The sequence below is a fragment of the Theropithecus gelada genome, chromosome 5 (assembly GCF_003255815.1).
Source record: "Theropithecus gelada isolate Dixy chromosome 5, Tgel_1.0, whole genome shotgun sequence".
NCBI classification, from domain to species: domain Eukaryota; kingdom Metazoa; phylum Chordata; class Mammalia; order Primates; family Cercopithecidae; genus Theropithecus; species Theropithecus gelada.
This window is the reverse complement of record NC_037672.1, coordinates 47,483,451-47,510,599: the sequence shown is the minus strand read 5'-3', so window position 1 is coordinate 47,510,599 and position 27,149 is coordinate 47,483,451. Positions and strand designations below refer to the sequence as shown.

The 27,149-nt window shown below is 39.3% G+C and overlaps 1 protein-coding gene across 1 annotated transcript in view; it reads right to left on the bottom strand.

Annotated features, from left to right (window-relative positions):
- HPGDS (hematopoietic prostaglandin D synthase) overlaps nucleotides 1-26,215 on the bottom strand; it is a 42,590-nt gene extending 16,375 nt beyond the window's left edge. The window contains exons 1-3 of the mRNA XM_025386100.1: nucleotides 26,140-26,215; nucleotides 17,937-18,078; nucleotides 1,281-1,373 (exon numbers count right to left, since the gene is read on the bottom strand). Coding sequence (XP_025241885.1) covers nucleotides 1,281-1,373; nucleotides 17,937-18,069 — 226 coding nt within the window. The 5' untranslated portion in view covers nucleotides 18,070-18,078; nucleotides 26,140-26,215. The remainder of the gene's footprint in view (nucleotides 1-1,280; nucleotides 1,374-17,936; nucleotides 18,079-26,139) is intronic.
- Nucleotides 26,216-27,149: the final 934 nt, after the last annotated feature.

Sequence of the window (27,149 nt, the reverse complement as noted above, 5' to 3'; positions counted from 1 at the left end):
GTACATCTAGTTCTAGATCCTTGAGGAATCGCCATACTGTTTTCCATAATGGTTGAACTAGTTTACAATCCCACCAACAGTGTAAAAGTGTTCCTATTTCTCCACATCCTCTCCAGCACCTGTTGTTTCCTGACTTTTTAATGATCGCCATTCTAACTGGTGTGAGATGGTATCTCATTGTGGTTTTGATTTGCATTTCTCTGATGGCCAGTGATGATGAACATTTTTTCATGTGAGAGACGGGGTTTCACTGTGTTAGCCAGGATGGTCTCGATCTCCTGACCTCGTGATCCACCCGTCTTGGCCTCCCAAAGTGCTGGGATTACAGGCTTGAGCCACCGCGCCCGGCCTCTTCTAAACTTTCAAAATAACTTTATTTGTTGAAACATGTTAGTGTAACACAAACCTTTGTATTTTCAAAATACACCATTTCATTCCAAAATGAGGTCTAGTGTTCATGGCCCATTTTATTTGTGAGCTAACTATGTATGTGTCTATGGCTTGGATCATAGCAGTGGCAATGGTGGTGGGGAGATAGGTTTGAGAGAATGGTGATTCTCCAGATTGATTGAAAGAAAGGAGTTTTAAAAGAAGCCAAAGGGAGCCTTTGGCTCAAAAAGGGTGTGTGAATAGTATGAGGGAAGAGAGAAGCAGACAATGGAGCATAGGATGGGAGAAAGTGTGTCAGGCAAAAACAAGAACAGTTTCTATTGTTGCTCTTCTAATATCATGGGTGCGGGCACTAATGCAACAATCCAGAAGCCAACTATCCCCTTCAAGCTTCCTCAGATGGCACTGAGTGGAAGCAAAGAAACTCCCTTTCTATTTTTTTCAGCATGATTAGGATGAAGGACATTACTGACTATATAATTTTAATAGTGTAAGAAATTTCAACCTCCATATGCCATATGTATTTTCTGCTAAGTAATTTTCTCTGATAACTTATAATATGCATACTAGCAAAAGTTTGGAATGAAACATACCTGTCCAATTTTTCAGCTAAACTCTAACAAAGGCTTGGAGAGCAAACAGATATAAGGCAGGAAAAGCAGGAGGCAATATAAAATAAAATTGTCTAATTGTCTAGGGAACTCATGGAAAGTTAAACTGATACAGGTGATATATTTATACTTTTCTCTATTATTTAATTCCATTCTTATTTGTACTATAGTATGCTATGCCAAACTCATTTAATGCATATTGAATATATATCGTGTTTGTTTCAGTTATCAAAAATCTTAAGCACTTATTGTGTTTATTACATGTTTATTACATGTTACCTGTGTTTTTAGTCAAATATCTTGCTATTGCTAGGCTCTGATGAAGGGTAAGTCCATCAACTTCCAAAATGGGGATTTTTCCAAATGGGAGAGCTTAAAATAAAATGAGCAAATAATTAACATCATAACAAAACCAAAAGTTATATTACTTCCATTTTTACTGATAATTGTGAAAACAAAGCATGATTTTATGAAATCATGAAATTTTAAAATATTTTTAAAGGAACACTTGACAACCTGTAGTGGAATATTTACATTTTATAAGTTTTGTTTAAGTTGTTAGAAAACCTGATTTAAAGTTAGTGACAGAATTGGTTCTTAAACCCAGGTTTATAGTGATGCCATATGCTATACTGTATTTTACATGCTTAATATTAAAAAAAATTCTTTTAAACGTCATTATTTTTTGTAGCTTCAATTGCAGATTATTAAAATCATAGTCTGAGGATTATGAAGATTTTGATTTACATATTGAGTTATGGTAAGAACTTAGCCATAGCCTTTTTAAAATTAATACATAATAATTGCACATACTATGGGGTACATGATACATGCACACAATGTAATGATCAAGAAATTTTTTATTTCTTATTTAATTTCTTCATTGACCCAGTGAACATTCAGGACCATGTTGTTTAATTTCCATATATTTGTATAGTTTCCAAAGCTCTTTTTATTATTGATTTCTAGTTTTATTCCATTGTGGTCTGAGAAAATACTTGATATAATTTCAATTTTTAAAAATTTATTGAGATGTGTTTTGTGGCTTAACATATGGCCCACCCTGTGTGCTGCTAAGAAGAATGAGGATTCTGTAGCTTATGGATAAAAAAATATATTTTTTTGAGATAGAGTCTCACTCTGTCACCGAGGCTGGAGTGCAGTGGTGCAATCTCAGCTCACTGCAACTGGGCTGGAGTCTCTCGCTCTGTCACTGAGGCTGGAGTGCAGTGGTGCGATCTCAGCTCACCACCTGCCAGGTTCAAGCGATTCTCCTGCCTCAGCCTCCTGAGTAGCTGGGACTACAGGTGCGTGCCACCACACCCAGATAAGTTTTGTATTTTTAGTAGAGATGGGGTTTTGCTATGTTGGCCAGGCCAGTCCTGAATTCTTGACCTCAAGTGATCCACCTACCTCAGCCTCCCCAAGTACTAGGATTACAGGCGTGAGCAACCACTCCCAGCCTATGGATGAAATGTTCTGTAAATGTCTGTTAGTTCCGTTTGGTCTATAGCACAGATTCAGCCCAATGTTTCTTTATTGGTTTTCTGGCTGGATTATCTGTCCGGTGCTGACAGGGGAATGTTGATATCCCCAACTCTTACTATGTTAGGATCTATCTCTAACTTTAGTTTTAACAATATTTGCTTCATTTATTTGGGTGCACACATACTTACAATTGTTATATCCTCTTGTTGAATTGACCACTTTATTATTATATAATGACTTTGTATTTTTTTCCTTTTTTAATTAAAGTCTATTTTGTCTGCTATAAATATTGCTACTCCCGCATGCTTTTGGTTTCTGTTTGTATGGAATTTTTTTTCCCATTCCTTCATTTTTAGTCTATGTGTGTCTTTTTCAGGTGAAAGGAGTTAATTGTAGACAGCTCAGCCACTTTGTATCCTTTTAACTGGGGAATTTAAATCATTTATATTCATTGATAGATGAGGGCTTACTCCTGTCATTTTGTGAATCGTTTTCTGATTGTTTTGTATACTTTTTTTCTTTATTCCTCTCATTATTTATGTTTGTGATTTAGTGGTTATCTATAGTAATAACTTTTGATTTATTTCTCTTTCTCATTTATGTATCTACTCTACCAGTTAGTTTTATACTTTCATGTATTTTCATGCTGGTAGATATCATCCTTTCACTTCCAGATGTAGGGCTTCCTTAAGCATTTCTTGTAGGGCCAGTCTATTGGTGATACATTTCCTCAGAAAGACTATTTCTCCTTCTTTTTTTTTTTTTTTTTAAATTATACTTTAAGTTCTAGGGTATAGGTTAGGTGCACAATGTGCAGGTTTGTTACATATGTATACAAGTGCCATGTTGGTGTGCTGCACCCATTAACTCGTCATTTACATTAGGTATTTCTCCTAATGCTATCCCTCCCCCCTCACTCCACCCCAAGACAGGCCCTGGTGTGTGATGTTCCCCATCCTGTGTCCACGTGTTCTCATTGTTCAGTTCCCACCTATGAGTGAGAACATGCGGTGTTTGGTTTTCTGTCCTTGCAATAGCTTGCTCAGAATGATGGTTTCCATCTTCACCCATGTCCCTACAAAGGACACAAACTCATCCTTTTTTGTGGCTGCATAGTATTCTATGGTGTATCTGTGCCACATTTTATTAATCCAGTCTATCATTGGTGGATATTTGGGTTGGTTCCAAGTCTTTGCTATTGTGAATAGTGCCGCAATAAACACAGGTGTGCATGTGTCTTTATAGTAGCATAATTTATAATCCTTTGGGTATATACCCAGTAATGGGATGGCTGAGTCAAACAGTATTTCTAGTTCTAGATTCTTGAGGAATCATCACACTCTCTTCCACAATGGTTGAATTAGTTTACAGTCCCACCAACAGTGTAAAAGCGTTCCTATTTCTCCACATCCTCTCCAGCCTGATCTGTTGTTTCCTGACTGTTTAATGATCACCATTCCTCTCCAGCACCTGTTGTTTCCTGACTTTTTAATGATTGCCATTGTAACTGGTATGAGATTGTATCTCATTGTGGTTTGGATTTGCATTTCTCTGATGACCAGTGATCATGAGCATTTTTACATGTGTCTGTTGGCTGCATAAATGTCTTCTTTTGAGAAGTGTCTGTTCATATCCTTTGCCCACTTTTTGATGGGTTGTTTGATTTGTTCTTGTAAATTTGTTTAAGTTCTTTGTAGATTCTGGATATTAGCCCTTTGCCAGATGGGTAGATTGCAAAACTTTTCTCCCATTCTGTAGGTTGCCTTTTCACTCTGATGGTAGTTTCTTTTGCTGTGCAGAAGCTCTTTAGTTTACTTAGATCCAAGTTGTCAATTTTGGCTTTTGTTGCCATTGCTTTTGTTGTTTTAGTCATGAAGTCCTTGCCCATGCCTATGTCCTGTATGGTATTGCCTAGGTTTTCTTTTAGGGTTTTTATGGTTTTCGATCTAACATTTAAGTCTTTAATCCATTTTGATTCAATTTTTGTATAAGGTGTCAGGAAGGGATCCAGTTTCAGCTTCTACATATGGTTAGCCAGTTTTCCCAGCACCATTTATTTAATAGGGAATCCTTGTCCTATTGCTTGTTTTTGTCAGGTTTGTCAAAGATCCAATGGTTGTAGATGTGTGGTGTTATTACTGAGGGCTCTGTTCTGTTCTGTTGGTCTATCTCTCAGTTTTGGTACCAGTACCATGCTGTTTTGGTTACTGTAGCCTTGTAGTATAGTGTGAAGTCAAGTAGCATTTTGTTCTTTTGGCTTAGGATTGTCTTGGCAATGCGGGCTCTTTTTTGGTTCCATATGAACTTTAAAGTAGTTTTTTCCAATTCTGTGAAGAAAGTCATTGGTAGCTTGATGGGGATGGCACTGAATCTATAAATTACCATGGGCAGTAGGGCCATTTTCATGATACTGATTCTTTCTATCCATGAGCATGGAATGTTCTTCCATTTGTTTGTGTCCTCTTTTATTTCATTGAGCAGTGGTTTGTAGTTCTCTTTGAAGAGGTCCTTCACATCTCTTGTAAGTTGGATTCCTAGGTATTTTATTCTCTTTGTAGCAATTGTAAATGGGAGTTCACTCATGATTTGGCTGTTTGTCTATTACTGGTGTATAGGAATGCTTGTGGTTTTTGCACATTGATTTTGTATCCTGAGATTTGCTGAAGTTGCTTATCAGCTTCAGGAGATTTTGGACTGAGATGATGGGGTTCTTTAAATATACAATCATGTCATCTGCAAACAGGGACAATTTAACTTCCTCTTTTCCTAATTGAATACCTTTTATTTCTTTCTCTTGCCTGATTGCCCTGGCAAGAACTTCCAACACTATGTTGAATAGGAGTGGTGAGAGAGGGCATCCCTGTCTCATGCCAGTTTTCAAAGGGAATGCTTCCAGTTTTTGCCCATTCAGTATGATATTGGTTGTGGGCTTGTCATAAATAGCTCTTAGTATTTTTGAGATATGTTCCATCAATACCTAGTTTATTGAGAGTTTTTAGCATAAAGGGCTGTTGAATTTTGTCAAAGGCCTTTTCTGCATATATGAGATAATCATGTGGTTTTTGCCTTTGGTTCTGTTTATGTGATGGATTACGTTTATTGATTCATATATGTTGAACCAGCCTTGCATCCCAGGGATGAAGCCCACTTGATCTTGGTGGATAAGCTTTTTGATGTGCTGCTGGATTCGATTTGCAAGTATTTTATTGAGGATTTTCACATCCATGTTCATCAGGGCTATTGGTCTAAAATTCTCTTTTTTTGTTGTGTCTCTGCCAGGCTTTGGCATCAGGATGATACTGGTCTCACAAAATGAGTTAGGGAGGATTCCCTCTTTTTCTATTGATTGGAATAGTTTTGGGAAGGAATGGTACCAGCTCTTCTTTGTATCTCTGGTAGAATTCGGCTATGAATCTGTCTGGTCCTGGACTTTTTTGGTTGGTAGGCTATTAATTACTGCCTCAATTTCAGAGCCTGTTACTGGTCTATTCAGGGATTCAACTTCTTCCTGGTTTAGTCTTGGGAGGGTGTATTGTCCAGGAATTTATCCATTTCTTCTAGATGTTCTAGTTTATTCGTGTAGAGGTGTTTATAGTATTCTCTGGTATTAGTCTGTATGTCAGTGGGATTGGTAGTGATATCCCCTTTATCACTTTTTATTGAGTCTATTTGATTCTTCTCTCTTTTCTTCTTTATTAGTCTTGCTAGTGGGCTATCAATTTTGTTGATCTTTTCAAAAAACCAGCTCCTGGATTCATTGATTTTTTGAAGGTTTTTTTTTATTTCTCTATCTCCTTCAGTTCTAACTATTTCTTGCCTTCTGCTAGCTTTTGAATTTGTTTTCTCTTGCTTCTCCAGTTATTTTAATTGTGATGTTAAGGTGTTGATTTTAGATCTTTCCCGCTTTCTCTCTTTCATTTAGTGCTATAAATTTCCCTCTACACACTGCTTTAAATGTGTCCCAGAGATCCTGGTATGTTGTGTCTTTGTTCTCATTGGTTTCAAATAACATCTTTATTTCTGCCTTCATTTCGTTATTTAGCCAGTAGTCATTCAGGAGCACGTTGTTCAGTTTCCATGTAGTTGTGCGGTTTTTGAGTGAGTTTCTTAATCCTGAGTTCTAATTTGATTGCACTGTGGTCTGAGAGACAGTTTGTTGTGATTTCTGTTCTTTCACATTTTCTGAGGAGTGCTTTACTTCCAACTATGTGGTCAATTTTGGATTAAGTGCAATGTGGTGCTGAGAAGAATGTATATTCTGTTGAATTGGAGTGGAGAGTTCTGTAGATGTTTATTAGGTCCACTTGGTGCAAAGCTGAGTTCAAGTTCTGGATATCCTTGTTAGCCTTCTGTCTCATCGACCTGTCTAATATTGACAGTGGGTTGTTAAAGTCTCCCATTATTGTTGTGTGGGGGTCTAAGTCTCTTTGTAGGTTCTAAGGACTTGCTTTATGAATCTGGGTGCTCCTGTATTGTGTGCATTTATATTTAGGATAGTTACCTCTTCTTGTAGAGTTGATCCCTTTACCATTATGTTATTTCCTTCTTTGTATCTTTTGATCTTTGTTGGTTTAAAGTCTGTTTTATCAGAGACTAGAACACAACACCCCTGATTTTTTTTTTTAATTTCCATTTGCTTGGTAGTTCTTCCTCTATCCCTTTATTTTGAGCCTACATGTGTCTCTGCATGTGAGATGCATCTCCGGAATACAGCACACTGATGGGTCCTAATACTTTATCCAATTTGCCAGTCTGTGTCTTTTAATTGGAGCATTTAGCCCATTTACATTTAAGGTTAATTTTGTTATATGTGAATTTGATCCTGTTATTATGATGTTAACTGGTTATTTTGCCCATTAGTTGATGCAGTTTCTTCCTAGCATCAATGGTCTTTACAATTTGGCATGTTTTTGCAGTGGCTGGTACTGGTTGATCCTTTCTGTGTTTTGTGCTTCCTTCAGGAGCTCTTGTAAGGCAGACCTGGTGGTGATAAAGTCTCTCAGCATTTACTTGTCTGTAAAGGATTTTATTTCTCCTACACTTATGAAGTTTAGTTTTGCTGGATATGAAATTCTGAGTTGAAAATTCTTTAAGAATGTTGAATATTGGCTCCCACTCTCTTCTGGCTTGTAGAGTTTCTGCCGAGAGATCTGCGGTTAGTCTGATGGGCTTCCCTTTGTGGGTAACCCAACCTTTCCCTCTGACTGCCCTTAACATTTTTTCCTTCATTTCAACCTTTGTGAATCTGACAATTATGTGTCTTGGGGTTGCTCTTCTTGAGGAGTATCTTTGTAGTATTCTATGTATTTCCTGAATTTGAATGTTGGCCTGTCTTGCTAGGTTGAGGAAGTTCTCCTGGATAATATCCTGAAGAGTGTTTTCCAGCTTGGTTCCATTCTCCCTGTCACTTTCAGGTACACCAATCAAACGTAGATTTGGTCTTTTCACACAGTCCCATATTTCTTGGAGGCTTTGTTCATTTCTTTTTACTCTTTTTTCTCTAAACTTCTCTTCTCACTTCATTTTATTAATTTGATCTTCAATCACTGATAACCTTTCTTCCACTTTATCAAACTGGCTACTGAAGCTTGTGCATGTGTCACATAGTTCCCATGCCATAGTTTTCAGTTCCATCAGGTCATTTAATGTCTTCTCTACACTGTTTATTCTAGTTAGCCATTTGTCTAATCTTTTTCCAAGGTTTTTAGCTTCCTTGCTATGGGTTCAAACATCCTCCTTTAGCTCAGAGAAGTTTTTTATTACCAACCTTCTGAAGCCTACTTCTGTCAACTCATCAAAAGTCATTCTCCATTGAACTTTGTTCTGTTGCTGGCAAAGAGCTGGAATCCTTTGGAGGAGAAGAGGCTCTCTGGTTTTTAGAATTTTCAGCCTTTTTGCTCTGGTTTCTCCCCATCTTTTGGTTTTATCTACCTTTGGTCTTTGATGATAGTAACCTACAGATGGGGTTTCGGTGTGGATGTCCTTTTTGTTGATGTTAATGTTCTTCCTTTCTGTTTGTTAGTTTTCCTTCTAGCAGTCAGGACCCTCAGCTGCAAGTCTGTTGGGGTTTCCTGGAGGTCCACTCCAGATCCTGTTTGCCTGGGTATCACCAGTGGAGGCTGCAGAACAGCAAACATTGCAGAACGGCCAATATTGCTGCCTGATCCTTCCTCTGGAGGCTTCATCTCAGAGGGGCACCAGCCTGTATGAGGTGTCAGTCGGCCCCTACTGGGAGGTGTCTCCCAGTTAGGCTACACAGGGGTCAGGGACCCACTTGAGAAGGCAGTCTGTCCATTCTCAGAGCTCAAACACCATGCTGGGAGAACCACTGCTCTCCAGAGGTGTCACACAGGGATGTTTAAGTCTGCAGAAGTTTCTGCTGCCTTTTGTTCAGTTATGCACTGCCTCCAGAGGTAGAGTCTACACAGGCAGGCAGGCCTCACTGAGCTGCGGTGGGCTCCACCCAGTTTGAGCTTCCTGGCCACTTTGTTTACCTACTCAAGCCTCAGCAATGGCAGACGCCCCTCCCCTAGCCAGGCTGCCACCTCACAGTTTGATCTTGGACTGCTGTGCTAGCAATGAGCAAGGCTCCGTGGGCATGGGACCCGCTGAGCCAGGCACGGGATATAATCTCCTGGTGGGCCGTTTGCTAAGACCATTGGAAAAGCACAGTATTTGGGTGGCAGTGTCCCGATTTTCCAGATACAGTCTGTCATGGCTTCCCTTGGCTAGGAAAGGAAAATCCCCTGACCCCATGCACTTCCTGGGTGAGGCGCTGCCCTGCCCTACTTTGGCTCACCCTCCATGGGCCGCACCTACTGTCCAACCAGTCCCAATTAGATGAACCAGGTACCTCAGTTGGAAATGCAGAAATCACCTGTCTTCTGTGTCAATCACGCTGGGAGCTGCAGACCAGAACTGTTCCCCTTTGGCCATCGTGGCACAGATCTCTCCTTCATTTTTGAAGGACAACTTTGCTGGTCATAGTATTCTTGGTACGCAGGTTTTTTTATTTATTTATTTATTTTTTCTTTCAGCACTTTGAACATATCATTCCATTCTCTCCTGGTCTCTAAGATTTCTGCTGAGAAATCTACTGTTAGTCTGATGGGGATTCCTTTTCATATGACTTGATACTTTTCTCTTCCTATTTTTGGAATTCTCTTTGTCCTTGAGTTTTGACAGTTTGTCTTTCATGTTTAATGACTTTAATGTTGAATCTTACCCAGGCTTCATGTATCTGGATGTCTAAATCTCTTGCTAGACTTGGGAAGTTTTAACTATCATTTGGTTAATTGGTTTTCTATGTCTTGGTCCATCTCTTCTCCTTCTGGAATTCCCCAAATCTCAAAATTCAAACATTTGGTTGCTTTATGGTGTCCCAAAAGATGTAATGCAGGCTTTCTTCCATTTTATTTTTTTTCTTGAGTATGACTGGGTTATTTCAAAAGACCTGTCTTCAAGTTCAGAATTTCTTCTGCTTGATCTAGTCTACTGTTGATGCTCTAGTTGTATTTTTTTTTTTTTTCATTCATTGAATTCTTTAGCTCCAGAATTCTGTTTGGATATTTCTTATAATATCTATCTGTTTTTTTAAATTTCTCAATCAGATCATTGTCTTCCTGATTTCTTTGTATTATCCTTATTCTTTTGTATCTCACTGAGTTTCTTTAATACCATTATTATCAATTCTTTTTTTAGGCATTTTATGTATTTCCTTTTTTATGGAATTGGTTACTGGATAATTATTGTGTTCCTTTGGAGATGTCTTGTTTCCTTCCTTTTTCATATTTCTTGTGTCTTTATGTTGATTTCTGTGCATCTGGTATGATAGTCGCTCCTTTCAATTTTATGGATTGATTTTTATAGGGAAAGCCTTTTTCCTATAGATGTATCTATAGTGCTGGTTGAGTAGGGTACTTTAGCTTTGATTCTGAGTGGGTGCAATAATGTAGTCTTCATATGATTTATTCAGCTATAGTCAGCGTCAGTGGTGCCTGTGAGTTTCTCAGTGGCTTAGGCTGTAGTTATTAGTGGAGCCTGTGGTGAGGCTTTGCTAGTGAGGGGGATGCCAAGTGGACTGGTCCTTAGGCACCAGTGGCTACAGTGGGCTGGGTGTGTGGATTCCTAGGCCCCTGAATGGGATGCACTGGTACCAGCAGTGCTGGGGAAGGCAGATCCAGCCCCCTAGACAATGCATGTGAGTCCCAGTGATAGTGGCAAGCAGAACAGGCCTGACCTCAGGCTCCCGGATAATGTGCAGAAGCACTGGTGGTGGCTGGTGGAGAAGGTTGATCCTCAGGCCACTGGACAATGCATTCAGGAATTGGCAGCAGCAGTGACAGACAGGATGGGCCTGTCCTCAAGTCTCCTGATGGTGCATGTTTGTGCCAGTGGCAGCAGGCAGGGCACATTGTTCCCCAGACCCCTGGATAATGTGCTTGGGTGCCAGTGGCAGTGGTCGTGGGAGGGGTGGGCTGGTCCTCAGGCCCCCAGATGGTGCATGTAAGTGCTAGTGGTGATGGATGGGGCAGTACTATCCTCAGATCCTGGAATGGCATATCGGTGAGCTGGTCCCCAGGCTTCATAAAGGCACATGCAGGTACATTGTGGCCCTGATGTTAGAGAAGGCATGTTTGCTGTCTGTGGCAACAGCCCCAGGCAGGCAGCTCTCAGACTCTGGAGAGTGCATGCTTTAGCTTCCTTTGTTACAGCAGCAGCCTCTCTGATATGCAACACTGTCCATTCCCCCAGGTTTAGGACACCACATGGGCTAAAGTGCTGGGGACCCAGCCACAACACTGAGTGAAGCCAGCATTGCAATGCTGCAGCCCTCTGGGTGGTTGTAGGGGGATGTCAGCATGGCTCCAAGGATGGGGAGATGCAGGGGCTTTTGGGTTCCAGGGTAAAAATATAGTCTGGTGGGGACTGGGTTCTCCAAGTGGCACCATGCTGCAGTTACTTGGGTCTCAGGGGGTGTGTAGGAGACAGCACAAACTTTCTCTCTGGAACAATGTTCTCACACAGACTCCAGGCACTCCCTACCCTAGTCTCAGGGCCCAAAAGGCCCAAGGGGGCTCTCCCATGACTAGAATTGCAGGAGTCTGTGGAGTAAATGTGGACCACTGGGGATATCTCTCTTACTTTTTCCCAACAATGGGGAGCCCCTCCTGGCTTCGAGCTGATTCCAGCCAAGTCAGCAGCTTCGCTTCCTTTTCTTTCTGTGCCTCAGAAGTTTCCCATCACTTCCCAGCTGAATTCCAGTCTTCTCTCTTAGATGCTCTATTAGATGTGTGGTTATTTATTTGCTATTTTGATCCTTCTTTGAGGAGGTGAGTGTCAGGTACCTCTAGTCATTAATTTTGAAGCCCCGCTTCATTTTGATGACGGCCTATTTGAAATGTATAGCAAGGCAGCAAGCATTTTTGCACAAATATCGGACAGACTGACAGCAGATACCATATTAATATTTTATCTGTAAATCCTACTGTTTTCTTATCTAAACCTATTATATTTTTGTCACAAAGTAATATACATTTATTACAGAAAAATTATAAACTGATAAAAATAATTCAGTCACATAGTTTTAACCATTTTAATATTTTAATTGATTTCCCATATATATTTTAAAACAAATTATAATGCATATAATCTTTTGTAAATCATTTTTCATTTCACAATGTCTTTTAAACATCTTTCTAAATCAATGAAACATCATTTTTTTAATGTCTACATAATACTTTGCTATGTGTATTGATCACAACTTTCCTAACCAGTGCCTTAGTTTCAGACATAAAATTATTTTAAAAGAGAGAAAATAATAAAGTGCAATCACATTCTGATGACCCTCACACAACTATTAAACTGTGTGTATCTCCTTCGAGTATCTTTCATATGCACACCTAAATAAGTATAAGAGAATCATACTTCACATGTGGAATAAAAATACCTCTAAGTGCTTACCTTCAAGTATTAAGTGTGCCAACTACAATTTTTGGTGCCTGAGATACTTCAGTGAGCAAAACAAAGTCTCAAATGAAATTGAAGTGAGTTGGAATGTCTTATTTGAAGCAAAATATGTGAACAAGAGGGAATCAAAATGCCTAATCTTTTTTGGCAGGGAGGGTTTTTTTTGTGCTAGGCATTGTACTAAATATTCAGCATGCCCATTAGGTCTTCTTTCACTTACAACAACCCTATGAAGTAGGTGATAACTATCTCATTTTATAAATGAGGGGATGAAGTTAAGAGGTTATATAAATTGCCCTGGTCACACACCTGGTAAAAGTAGGCTTCACACTGAGGTCACTTGGAACCCTTGCTCAGCTGTTTTCTTAGTTCTATGAGCCATGTTTTGAAAAAGATATTAAAAATCAGAGCAAGCTCAGAGAATAGTCTCCAAGTTAGTGAGAGGTTTGAAAATCTTATTTTATTGAGGATTGGTTGAAGAACCTTGGCACTCTTCACCTGGAGGAAATAAAACTAGCTAAGTGGAACAAAACCACCTCAAATAGGACAGAACTATCAAATAGAGAAAAATTTGACTTATTCTGACTACCTCTAAAATGTGAAACTAGAATCAAAGGGTAGTAGAATAAAGGGCAGATGAGGAATAGTTTTGTTTGCTTTAGAGCAATTGACAACGGAATGTGTTTTCTTGTGAGATAGTGAGCTTTTAGCTACTGGAAGTAGTATAAAGCCAACCTTGGATAACTGCCCACAACTGGAACATTGGGCTGCATCTAACAGGAAGTCGTTTAAGAAGACAAATGCTAAGTCCTTCATTTGATTCCAGAAAAAAAAAATAATAATCCCAGTGTTGTTGGAGGTGTCAATAGGAGTATTCTAAAGCTTAAAAACCATTAAGGAATTTTGTTACACTAAATATGAGGCCTCAATGTGATGTGGCTGGCAAAGTAACTACTGTGATCTTGGCAGAATGTCTTACAATGATGTCTAGTGTTGTGACAGGGATGATGGTCCCATTTTGCTCTGTGCTGTTCTTGTACCTTAAACACTATGTTCTCCGTAGGTATCACACATTAAATGGCAGATGTACAGTAACAGGAACTTGTTTGGAGGACACCTACTTACGTGGTGAAGAAATGCAAATCAGGGAATATAAATGAGCACTCAAGGAAGAAAAGAAGATTGTCCTTTGGACATGGATGTGATTGTAGATCTCAGATAGTCCAGAGAAAATGGCATCTAAATCAAGAAGTAGAGTCAGGGATGGGAAAGTTGGACTAAAATTCACAATGATGACCAGAGAAACTAACAAGGAAGTTCCAAAATTTGTTATCTAGGTTGAGGTATCGGATGCATGAATTAAATGGGACCCAATTACAAATTCTGCCAAAGACCTTTATCTTCACTCGGAACATTTGTATTAAACTGACCACTCAGCAATAGCTTTTTTTCTATGATGTATTTAAAGAAACTAGGTTTCTGTAACTATTTGGTTGTAAAAGAAGGAGTAATCTGGTTCTCCATGGATTAAAATTATAAGTCCAAGACCAATCTATGAAAGCTATAAGGAGACAGATCTCAACTTTGTATAAGGAACAGTCTTTCAAAATTAGTCTCCCTTCTATTTTCTGTTCTCCCTTTCCAGAATTTTATTTGAAAGTTGGACCTCCTAAACTGAGCCTCAAGTTTCCTTTCTTTCTTTTATTTTTCATTTATTTGTCCTATTTTTGTACTTTCTGGAAAAATATCTTTACTTTTTGTCATTTTATTGATGTGTTTGTATCATATTTTTAATTTTCAAGAACTGTTTGTCTCTGAACATTTCTTTTGACAGCACCCTGTTGTTAAAAGAAAAACTTCAACCGAATTAAATTTAAAGGAGTTTAACTAAGCTACGAACGATTTGCAAATTGGGAAGTCCCCAGAATCACAGCAGATTCACAGAGGCTCCAGGGGATGCCTCATGATCAGAACAAATAGACAAAAAATAATAATAATAAAGTGACATACAAAAATCGGAAGTGAGGTACAGAAACAACTAGATTGGTTACAGCCCACAGTTTGCCTTATTTGAACACAGTCTGAACACTCAGCAGTATATGAGTGGTTGAAGTGTGGCTGCTGGGATTGGCCAAGACTCAGCTCTTCTTATAGGTGCATATTCCTAAGTTAGGTTTTAATCTTGTCTACCTATTAAGTTAGGTTACAGTTCATCTACAAGGACTCAAATATAGTCGTACAAAGTCCTTCTCAGGCCATATTTAGTTTGCTATTACAGTGTTCTTGTATAGAATATCTTCTCTTATTTCTCAGGATTTTAAAAAATGTTTGAAGTGGTTTTTCTTCTTGCTAAATCATCTTGGTTTCCTCAGAGTTGCTTTTTTTCTGCTTCTTTGTTTAGGTATGTGTTCTGTTAGATTTTTCTCAAATATCTATTGATTTTTGATTGCCATTTATGTTTTAAAAAGCAAAGAAATAAAAACTACCTGTAAGCTCATCGTGCATGGGAGGGGCTTGCCAACAGATTGGGCTGGGCTGTTTCATTAAGAAACTCTCATTCGTTCATTAGCTTGGGCTGATCAGCTTCCCCAGAGAGAATTTCTCCAATTTCTGCTTGAGGAATATTAGCCTGGATTGTAGAGCAGAAGAAAGGTGCTATGGATCTCACCATTTAGTTTCTAGACTTCCATTGAATCCCACCTTTATTATAAAATTGTGTCCTCAGACATGTCTGTTGTCCCAGAAGCCTCTGGTCTATCCTCCCCTGAGAGTAACCTCCATGCTTATTCTAGGGAGGAGAAGGGATATGGTGGTCACAGTGCTTCTTCACATAGATAGAGGCAGGAGGCAGAGAAATTCTAGGTAGACAGCAGCAGGTCCCCAGGGAAACCCCACCTTCAAGCCAAAAAGCCTGAAACCTGTGACCCAGCATGAGAAAATCTATTCCTGTTTGCCTGCTGTCTCCTGATGGGTTCTTTCTGAATAATGCTTTTTTACCAATTGAATGTTGCCTTTTCCAAAACTACCTACAGCCCACCCCGTCCCACAATCCTCTGCCTATAAATACCCCAGACTCAGTTGGTAGAGGAAAGAGAAGGGGCTCAGCTGGAGAGAGTTGACTTGACTTCAGAGAGATGGCTGGACTTCGGAGGAGAAAGGACTTGACTTCAGGGGAAGACTACCTGCCTACTCTGTCCTCTCTCCAGCTCCCCTCTCTGCTGAGAGCCATTTCCTTCACTTAATAAAATTTTCCGCCTTCACCATCCTTCAAGTGTCTGGACAACGTTGTTCTTCTTGGACGCTGGACAACAGCTCAGGACCCACCAAGTACAGGGACCCAACAAAGGCTGTCACACTGGCCCTTTGCCCTTGCTGGTGGAAGGCAGCTACCCCATGTGACGAGGCAAGAGGCCCACTGAGCTGATACCACTCTGCTGTCCATGGATGGCAGGGCTAAGAGAGCACTGTAACATGCATTCTGGAGCTTCAGGGGTCGCAGGCACCCCAACCTGGGTGCCACTGCACGGCCCGTGCAGAGCTTGCTCCTGCCAGTGCCCAAAGTGCTCAGCTGGATCCCATGCTCGCTCACTCACATGCTCCCTCCCACAAGGGATTGAGTGCAGTGGGTGAAGTAAATGGGGCACCCCAGCACAAGTCCGACAAAGAGGTCAAGAAAAACTCTCCATCAACATTTTTCCACTCAGTCCTCTGTCAGCGCAACTTTTAGAGTTATCTGCTACTACAAATTCATGAGCCTTTTTCTGTATCTCTGTGATTTAGCTTGCCTTCTCCTCCTCAAGGTTTACGTTTGAACTTTGGGCCCACTAAGTCACCTTACCATTCTTTGGCCTGCTTTTTAGCTTCCAGAATTGTGTGCTATCATATCTACATTCAAGCTTTATTTCTTTGTCCTTATGGACTTTTCGGCCCTTTTTAGAAGTACTTCAATGTTATTAAAGGAGAGAAAAAGCGTTTTAAAGAGAGAAAATGTAAACTCGTGTGTGCAATTTACCAAGTTTGTCCAGGAGAACATTTTAATACAAGTATCCAGTGATGGAATGTGTTGACTGGAGATTTTCTAGGTTCTAGCAGAGGGAGTGTCATAGCAGGTTTCAAGCACCAGAGAGCACTGCTAAATTGGACAGCAGATGAGACCAAATAACATTTGTAATAGAAACTGCTCCTTAGTAGTACCTGTTCTTTCCTTTCTTCTTAGAGTAATAAAACTCTGGATTTTTAGCTATGTAAATGATTATCCACAATTAAATCAGCATCTCTCAATTTTCCTTGAAGTGATATGTGACCATTGGGCTTACCAAGTGACATATGCAACTTTCTAGTCATGCTGTTTAAAGGGAGGTGTCCCCTCCCTCCTTCATACTTTCTCTGAGCTACAATGTGGAAGGAGCATGAGCTATCTCACACTGTGTAAATAAGACACCAAGGGGTGGCAGATCAACAAGAAACCTAATCTTTGACAACTGTATGGAGCAAAAGCATGATACCCACTTGGGGTTTTGTGTAAATGAAATTTCTATCCTTTTTAAGACAATTTTACATTGTGTCTTTGTCTATTAAAACATCTGAAACTACATTCTAAGCATCATGAATTTAAGATTCCTTTCCACGCTGAAAATCTATGGAAATATTAAGAAAATACAGAAATTCCATTTTCAGTAACAATGAAAAGTTCAAGTAGAATAGGGAATGAGGCACTCAGTGAACTTACATCTCAAAGCTAACAGGCAAAATTTGTTACATGTAATATCTGCACCTTTCTATCCATCTTGGTCTAATTAATTCGTGGATAAAAGTAATGTTCACCTATTGTATATTCACCATCTTAAAATCCCACGTGCAAATTCTGATATCAGAAGAAACATGTGGATATTAATGGTAAAGTATCGTGATAATAAGAAATAAGATACGCTATCTCACCAGAGAAGAGGTCTCTGCTAAGAAAAAGAATGGTTATAAGGGCAATGACTTTTAAGGAGCTCGTACTTCCAAAGGCTGTGGCAGTTCATGGTTAATACGCCTGTCATCCTAGTCGTGTTGTTTTGGCATTGTCTAGTGCAAATAGCTTGAGCTTGGTATTAAACTGACCTGGGTTTGAAACTCAGTTCTACTTGCTAGGGTCGTGAAACTGGAAAAATAATCTAAACTCTTTGCACTTCATCTATCCCAGTGACAAAATAGAAAAAAAAAAAGTCTCATGTTTATTTCAGCTCGTCTTCTCATCTGATAAAGCTTTATACTGGTTTACCTTTATATTCTCTTTCTGTAAGTTTGTGTTTTCACCTCTAATAGGAAATTTGCTCGATCACACAGCATTTAATTAGTTTGTCTGAACTGCTGCTTCTCAATTTAAAGCTACATGAGCTTCGAAAACTTTGATTTTTTTTTTTCATTTCCCTGAGGAAAAACAAAAGGTTCTGAAAGCATATTTTTCCTACATTTATTATTTGTGCTACTTACTTGATTTGATTTCAGGCCAGTCAGCTTGTTCTATTCTGTGGTCTTCATACTGTATGTCCAGATAAGCAAATATGTAACGAATAATTTCTGCTCTCCCCCTCATATTAAAATAAGTGAGTTTGTAGTTTGGCATGGTGCAATTCTGGAAAAATAAAAAGGGAGGGATTATTTTTAGAGCCCTCTAGACATGTCTCAATACTTTTCTTCAGAATTTTTTGGAAAACTTTATAGCATCTCTTGAGATAACTGGAGACATTAGAGGATATTTCAAAACCAAAATTATAAATCACTATCTAATTACATATGGGGAAACTCGGTTGAAATCAGATCATGAATCTCTCTCTCTCGGCACTAGTTAGAACATTACAGTGAAATAACCAAATTCAAACTTTATTTATAAAAATATTCAGATTAAGCGGGTAGCTACACACCAACCTTCAGAGCATGGAGCAAAAAAACTTCCCACTTTAAGATGATTCTGCCCTGCTTTTAGTCACTGGTAATGCGTAATATTTGATATTTTGCCTGTTTTGTTTGCTCTTGTGACACAGCTCAGAGTTTATGAGGACATCTGGGAAAGGACAGCCAAGGGCTGGGCACACGCAAGAGGAATGTGAGTGCCATGCCAACCTGTCTTTGCCTCTCTTTCCTCACCTGTGGCTTTCCCTCTAGGCATCCAAGGCCTAGGGAAACACTGATCTCTGGTTCCCTCTGACTGCATCCATGCTACTGGGTTTTACTGGGTTACTTGCACCACAAAACACACCCCATCTCAAGACCTCTGCTGACAATCTTCCTTCATTCCCTCTGTAGAGGAAGAAAGCCAGCTATTCTTACATTTCAAAATGTTTGCTAATACCAGCTAATTCAGTCATTATAATCTTATGGGTTTTCAGTGATTTGTATCTTCATTTTCATTGTTTGTAAATGGTTAGTGACTTTAAGCACTTGTAGTGGAATATATTTTAATTTTGTAAGATCAAACAACTGAGAGAGAAATGTTTTCATTTGAAATTCAATTCTTTGAATTTGGCCTTTGGCCAGTTAAAATCTCCCTGAATTTCAAAGACCACTTTTGATAAATAGTGATATTAACATGGATTTGTAAATTAATGAGGTAATGCATATAAGGTACATAGCACAATGGCAAACTTAATCATTAGCATTAGTAATGACTTTGATCTCATTCTGTATTCAAGAATAAACACTATGAATACAGCACACTAAAGATAATAATTATGGTAACTAAATGAATAAAAGCATATAAAGATGATTATTTATTTAAAGCGGTGCGTTTAAATTCCCTACTAAGAAAGTTTTTAAAGAACATTAATGGACTACTAATTAGATAAAAAGGAAAGTTGGGCTCAAGTCTCAAAACAAAGTTTCATCAAAAATCACATCACAGACCAGGCGCAGCAGCTCATGTCTGTAATCCCAGCACTTTGGGAGGCTGAGGCAGGAGGATCACCTGAAGCCAGGAGTTCGAGACAAACCTGGCCAACATGGTGAAACCCCGTCTCTACTAAAAGTACAAAAATTGGCCAGGTGTGGTGTTGCGTGCCTGTAAGCCCAGCTACTCAGGAGGCTGAGGCAGGAGAATCGCTTGAACCCCAGAGACAGAGGTTGCAGTGAGCCAAGGTCACGCTACTGCCCTCCAGGCTGGGCAGCAGAGTGAGACTCCATCTCCAACAATAAAAATAAATCACATCATATAAAAGGTTAAATGCAAATCATAAAAATCCAGGTTGCCAAGTCCTGACTTTAAGTTTATATATTCCTGGAGTCTAGTGGGAAGAGGATGACCTGGAAATAACTGTTTCATTGCATATCCGGAAGCTGCCAGGTTCAGGAAGTGACGGTGATGGTAATTCCTAGCAAAACCATTTTTTCTGGCCCTGGTTTTTGTGTCAGATGTTGTGGAGTGAAGCTGGTGCTCCTTGCTAAAATGAGAGAGGTACTACTGCCAATCATTCCTGCCCAGTTTGCATCAGCCAGTCTAGTCTACACCCAACTGAGGTGTATCACTCACCACATGTATAGATATGTGGGGAAATGTCCTTGAAAGAGACAAGAATTGAGTAAACTAATAAGAATTCCATGATCTACAGCCACAAATTTCTTTGGGGGAAAAATATACATATAAAGGAGTTCGAATTTGGGATACTAAATGAAATGCCCATCAGAACAATGGAACTGTTTTCCAGGTTACTTAGAAATGTTGAGCTTAGAAATAAATAATGGAAAAGGTCTAAGAGCATCAAAATAGTTAATTAAAAAATGTAATAATTAAGAGATTATTCTTATCCAGGAAAAGCATAATTGTTATAATTCCTGGACCTATTTGTTTTAAATATCAAAACAATTTTTAAAGGCCTACAGAGTGGAAAAAGTGTGGTTATTAGTTGCAGTTTCTATTTAGTGTTTTGTTTCATTTTGTTTGGTTTTGTTGCGGCACAGTCTCACTCTGTCCCCCAGCCTGGAGTGCAGTGGCTCAATCTTGGCTCACTGAAACCTCTGCCTCCTGGATTCAAGCAATTCTCCAGCCTCAGCCTCCTGAGTAGCTGGGATTACAGGCATACACCATCACGCCTGGCTAATTTTTCTATTTCTAGTACAGACGGGGTTTCACTTATGTTGGCCAGACTGGTCTCAGGTTCGTCTCCCAACCTCAGGTGATGCACCGCCCTTGGCCTCCCAAAGTGCTGGGATTACAGGCATGAGCCACTGTGCCCAGCCTGCAGCTTCTATTTGAAGAGCATTCTATATAAATTTTTTTATTGGTTTTGTTGGCATAGTCAATGTTTCCACAGCATGAAGAAATTATATTTTCTCCCTACAACATTAAAAGTTATCAGCATTACACAGGGTGCCATGGCTCACGCCTGTAATCCCAGCACTTTGGGAGGCCAAGGTGGGCGGATCACAAGGTCAGGTGTTTGAGACTAGCTTGACCAAAATGGTAAAACCCCATCTCTACTAAAAATACAGAAATGAGCTGGGGCTGGTGGCGGGCGCCTGTAATCCCAGTTACTCAGGAGGCTGAGGCAGGAGAATCACTGAAATCCGGGAGGCAGAGGTTGTAGTGAGCCGAGATCGTGCCATTGCACTCCAGCCTAGGGGACAGGGCAAGACTCCGACTCAAAAAAAGAAAAAAAAGTTAACAGCATTAAACGTTAAACATACAACCTTTTCTCATTCAATCAACTACCACATAGATATCAGTGTCCACCTGATGAATTCTGCATGAAAACAAAGTGATTGTTTTTTATTGTTGTTAATTTTCAAAATCATGCTGTTTTATATTGTATATGACTCAAGTAAAGAAGACATTTAAAAATTCTCAGGATAGGTTGGCAGCTATCTATATTTCTCTGCAAAAATATCTTGAAGTCTAAGATTTGGCAGAGGCCCAATAGCAGCTAACAAATGCTTATCTTGCCTTTTAAAATATTCTTTCAACAGTTGTAACTCATTAATGAAGCTGTACTTTTTACATGACATTTCTGTAGTTATTTGCATGATTATATTTTCTGTTTGTCTCAGGAATACAAGATGTTATATCAGAACATCCATCTGTATAATAAACTACATTAAAAGAGAAAAACCAGGCCGGGTGCAGTGGCTCACGTCTGTAATCCCAGCACTTTGGGAGGCCGAGACAGGCAGATCACTTGAGGTCAGGAGGTTGAGACCAGCCTGGCCAACATGGTGAAACCCTGTCTCTACAAAAAATGTATACAAATTAGCTGGGTGTGGTGGCATGAGCCTGTAATTCCAGCTACGCAGGTGGCTCAGGCACGAGAATTGCTTGAACCTGGGAGGCAGAGGTTGCAGTGAGCCAAGATCGTGCCACTTTACTCCAGCCTGGGTGACAGAGTGAGACTCTCTCTCTCAAAAAAAAGAAAGAGAATTATCATAAAACACACTGTCATCTCAATAGATACTAAATGCTTTTTAAAAGCATTTATAACATTATCACTCATTTGTGATCAAAACTCAGCAAAATGAAAAAAACAACAAAATAAAATACCTGTTAGCAAACTAGTAATAGAATACTTCCTTAACCGTATAAAGAGTCTCTACTGAAAACTTACAGCAAACATACATAATGGTGAAGCAATAAAAGCATTTTCTTTAATGTCAGGAATAACAAGAATCCCACTATAACATCTACTATTCAGCATAATGCTGAACAGCCTAGCTAATTCAATAATGTAAGACAATAATAAATAACATTTGTAAGTAGTAGGAAGGGAGGAACACAGATATCCATTTGCAATCAAAATGATTGTCTATATTTAAAATTCAAGAGATTCTACAGATAAACTGGATCCTAGATTTCAAATGGAAATGTTAAGGACCAAAATAGCCAAGACAAACAAAAAAAGGGAACAGAAGAGGAAGACCTGATGTACCAGAGAGCAAGACTTAGATAAAAAGCCTTGTAATGCAATATTTGTTCAGAGGTGCATTGTCTTAAAACAGAACCTCACATATAGGACAGACATGACATAGAGTGAGGACATAAAGAAACTAGACTAAAATGGTTCTGAGACAATAGAGGGAAAATAAGCATAATTAGACCCCGACTTTCTATCGTACACAGAAATAACATCTAGGTTATCTTGGCATGATTTGACTAGCATAGCAAAACTCCAATATCATTCTGGTCCCGTGTTTCCTGTTAGCTTCATTTCTGAACCCTTCCACTGTCATTGTATTAAGAATCTCATGTAGAGAAAACTGCATGTTTCCTGAAATGATCCAGAAGCATGAAGTTTAAAAGCTGATAGTGTTTGAAGATCTTTACATCTAAAGATCTTTGCATCTAAAATTAACCACTGACTTCCTTACACCGGAAAGTATATCGTGTAAAGTTACTAATTCAGCAGATAGATAAAAAGCTCATTTAGAATTCTGTTTGAAAAATAACCTATACGGTTTCTCAAAGAACACATACATAAATGACTAATAAATACCCTGGATAGAAATTTACATATATAAACTCATATGAACATAGCTATCCCATGCAGAAGATTTAACTTTTAATATTAATATATGCATTAGGAAATAAGCTATTTTACATGGGAAATAACAGTGTTTTCTAAAGTACTATCTTGGGTACTTCCTTTCTTTCCCTTTCTTTCCTGTAGCTTTTTTTAACTTTATATAATGCTTGATATGGTTTGGTTATATCCCCACCAGAATCTCATCTTGAATTGTAGCTCCCATAATTCCCACGTGTCATGGGAGGGACCTGAGGGAGATAATTGAATCATGGAGGCGGTGTCCCCCCATACTGACTTCATGGTAGTAAGTAAGTCTCAGGAGATCTGATGATTTTATAAGAGATTTCCCCTTTAACTTGGCTCTGGTTCCTTCTTGCCTGTTGCCATGTAAGACATCCCTTCCTCTTCCGCCATGGTCGTGAGGCCTCCCCAGCCATGTGGAACTGTAGTGCAGTGGTGCAATCTAGGCTCACTGAAATCTCCGCCTCCTGAGTTCAAGCGATTATCCTGCCTCAGCCTCTCAAGTAGCTAGGATTATAGGTGTGTGCCACTACATACAGCTAATTCTTGTATTTTATTTTTTAGTGGAGATGGTATTTTACCATGTTGGCCAGGATGGTCTTGATCATCTGACCTCGTGATCTGCCTGCCTGGGCCTCCCAAAGTGCTGGGATTACAGGCGTGAGCCACTGTGCCCGGTCTAAACCTTTTCTTTCTTTTCTTTTTTGTTGTTTTTTGTTTTTGTTTTTTTGAGATGGAGTCTCGCCCTGTCGCCCAGGCTGGAGTGCAGTGGCTTGATCTTGACTCACTGCAAGCTCTACCTCCTGGGTTCACGCCATTCTCCTTCCTCAGCCTCCCCAGCAGCTGGGACTACAGGCACCCGCCACCATGCTCCCCTAACTTTTTGTATTTTTAGTAGAAACGGGGTTTCACCGTGTTAGCCAGGATGGTCTCGATCTTCTGACCTCGTGATTCTCACGCCTCGGCCTCGTAAAGTGCTGGGTTTACAGGTGTGAGCCACAGCGCCGGGTCCTTTTTTTTTTTTTTTTTTTTTTTGAGACAAAAGTTTTGCTCTTGTTGCCCAGGCTGGAGTGCAATGGAGCGATCTCGGCTCACTGCAGCCTCCGCCTCCTGGGTTCAAGCAATTCTCCTGCCTCAGCCACCGGAGTAGCTGGGATTATAGGTACCCACCACCGCGCCCAGCTAATTTCTCTCTCTCTCTCTCTCTCTCTCTCTCTCTCTCTCTCTTTCTTTCTTTCCAACAGAGTCTTGCTCTGTGGCGCAGGCTAGAGGGCAGTGGCGCGATCTTGGCTCACTGCAGCCTCCCCGTCCCGGGTTCAAGCGGTTCTCATGCCTCAGCCTCCAGAGTAGCTGGGATTACAAACCCCCACCACTACACCGGGCTAATTTCTGTGTTTTTAGTAGAGACGTCGTTTCGCCATGTTGGCCAGGACCTCCCGACTTCAGGTGATCTGCCAGCCTTGGCCTCCCAAAATGTTGGGATTACAGGCGTTAGCCACCGCGCCCGGCCAAACCTTTTTTTCTTTATCAATTACCCAGTCTCAGGTATGTCTTTATCAGCAGCGTGAAAACTAACTAATACAATGCTGATTTATTTCATCTGATTAGTTCATTCCCAGAGCCAATTTTCACATAATCATTGAAAAAATTACAAACTTTTATAATAAAACATGTTAACAATATACTATTCTGTATAGTGCTGTAAAAGCACAGTAAAAAATAGTCTCAAAAATTCTAGTTTCTGTGCCAGAAAGATGACAACAATCCAATTTCAACTCTCTGACAACACAGGCTAATTAATACCCAATGCCTATACTAAACATCTTAATAAAGACTTCAGCCAAAATATTTTTAGTTTAAAAAAGAGAACTTTTGGAATAATTTTGTTGGTTAGAAAACTTACAAATAAGGAATTAAGTATTAGCCATTTAAAATTCAATACAAAATGTTAGCCAACTTAAGCTCTTACTCTTAAATAAGAAACATCAATAACTCAAATATATTTGGGCAGTCCAGACAGTTTTTTACATGCTTACTAATTGTGCAATAATCTGAGTTTGAGGTATAAAAACAAAGATTACTTGTGAACTTGCTATAACTCTTCTTTGAGTGTAAGATGTAGATCTTAACTTGCCCAGTAATAAACTTATACAAAATGTAATGGCCTAGAGCATGTTTACACTCCTATTTTATAGATCCTGGTGTTCTAAAATGTAAAAATTGGATTCAGATGGCAATCATGTGAGATACTGTTGTCCACATGGGAACTTCTTGCATATACTGACATTAAATAATGGCTTTTTATTACCCCTAACATTTGTGGTAAAGAATGTTAATTTCCCTCATTTCACAGTGTCCCTGGGCATTTCAAGTTCAGTTCTGGAAAAGTTGCCAGGTTGGAGTTAAATTATAGGACAATAGAGAAATAGAAGAATTATTGTTGACTGAGTAAGATATTGATTTCCATCAAGCACTGGATGTTTAACTTTGAATTAGCAAGCTGAAAGCTCTATTTTTTTTTTTTTTATCAACTATCAACTAAATATCATTTTAAGTGACTGTTTCACATTAAAGCCAAAGCAAGAGGAATCACTGAAATAGCCTTTGGGAGCTGTGAGTTGAAATTCCTGGCCTGGGGTAAATCTCTTCAACTATCTCTGAAGCCACATGATGATAGGATGCAATTCTTATCAAAACATTGATGCTTCAACAAAATGTGCCTTAAAATAATAGAAAATATTACCAGTAAAATTCTTAAACTTTAAAAAAAAGGAAAGAAAGTGAAGAACCATGAGATAAAATTCTCTGTTCCATCAGTCCAAGTGATTGAAGAATCACTTGGGAAAATTCTGGAAGTAGTCACAAACCCTGATTAAGACAGAATTTTTCCTCTAGCATTGATTATATTTTCTATGTTAAAATCCACTTGAAGAGGTCTTTTAAAATCTCCTGTACCTACGTTTCTCTTAAAAATGACTATTTGATTTTCACATATTCACATATATGGAGAGGCTCCGGGTAAGACAAGGTCTGAGTGAGCACAATCATGAAAATAGCTCACAAGAGAGTTACTCAGTCACAAACAGGATATGAGAATAATAAAAACCCTAATGTAAAGAGTAAAGCATATCTCATTTCTTATCTATGTGGAGTTCAATAACATTACTTACCTGTGTTGTGTCTCTCAGGAGTCTGTCGTGTCCTGTATCCCTGGGTATGTGACTGCACTTTGGGTTTATATGATGAGTAAGTGATAATCACAAACCAATGAGAGGACAGGCAACTTCCTTCCACCTAATGCTCTTCCTTCTTTTCTTAGATAAAACACGCATGCCAGGCAGTTCAAGCCTGCAAAGACTGCTGGTTATACAGGATATCTGGGTATAACTAACCCAACACATTTGCATACAAGGTAAAGTCAAAAGTTATAGCTGCATATGTATGCCCACTGTTACATGTTCACTTATTTTTAGTCTTACACCATAGGCTCCTGGAGAATAAGAAAACCTGAATGCAATGAAGTCATCTTTGCAGATGTGCACTTGACTTGCTTCCCTATTTTAGAAACAGTCTCTCCTGTACCTGCTGTATGTTCCTTCAAGGCAGTGTCTAACAATGTCGTGTATTTCATTTGTTTGCTTTTGGTTTCTCCCAGTGGATTGTAAGCTCTGTAAAGGCAGGGACTTCACTGTCTTTTTCACTATTGTCTCCTCAGTTCTAAGAGGAGTGCCAGGCACGTCATGACCACTAATATACATCTGATGATAGACTGACCCTAATTTATAGTTCACATTTTTGCAAGGACTGTGAATTTGCATTACTGCTGGTTTATTTCATTTACTCTCATTTCTCAGAAAAGCCGAAGTGTTTAAAGTAAACCTAGTGTAGAAGTTTCCAATTCATCTTGTTTGTGATCCTTTTACAATTTAGTAACAAATGCCTAGACATTTTAGAAATTTATTTTTTTCACTTCTTAGTGCAGGAATTATTTTCATCTATAATATTAGGATAGCTCAGTGAAAAGATCCAACAAAATGCCTACCTGGGCCTTTTGGAGCCTGAGGATTGTCCATGAAACATTTCAATGACTGACTGGCTTTCAACTTCCGGAAAATTCTCCACAGGCAACAATAGCAACCTATCAATCATGTAATATTTCTTATTTCTAAAGTGCTTTTAA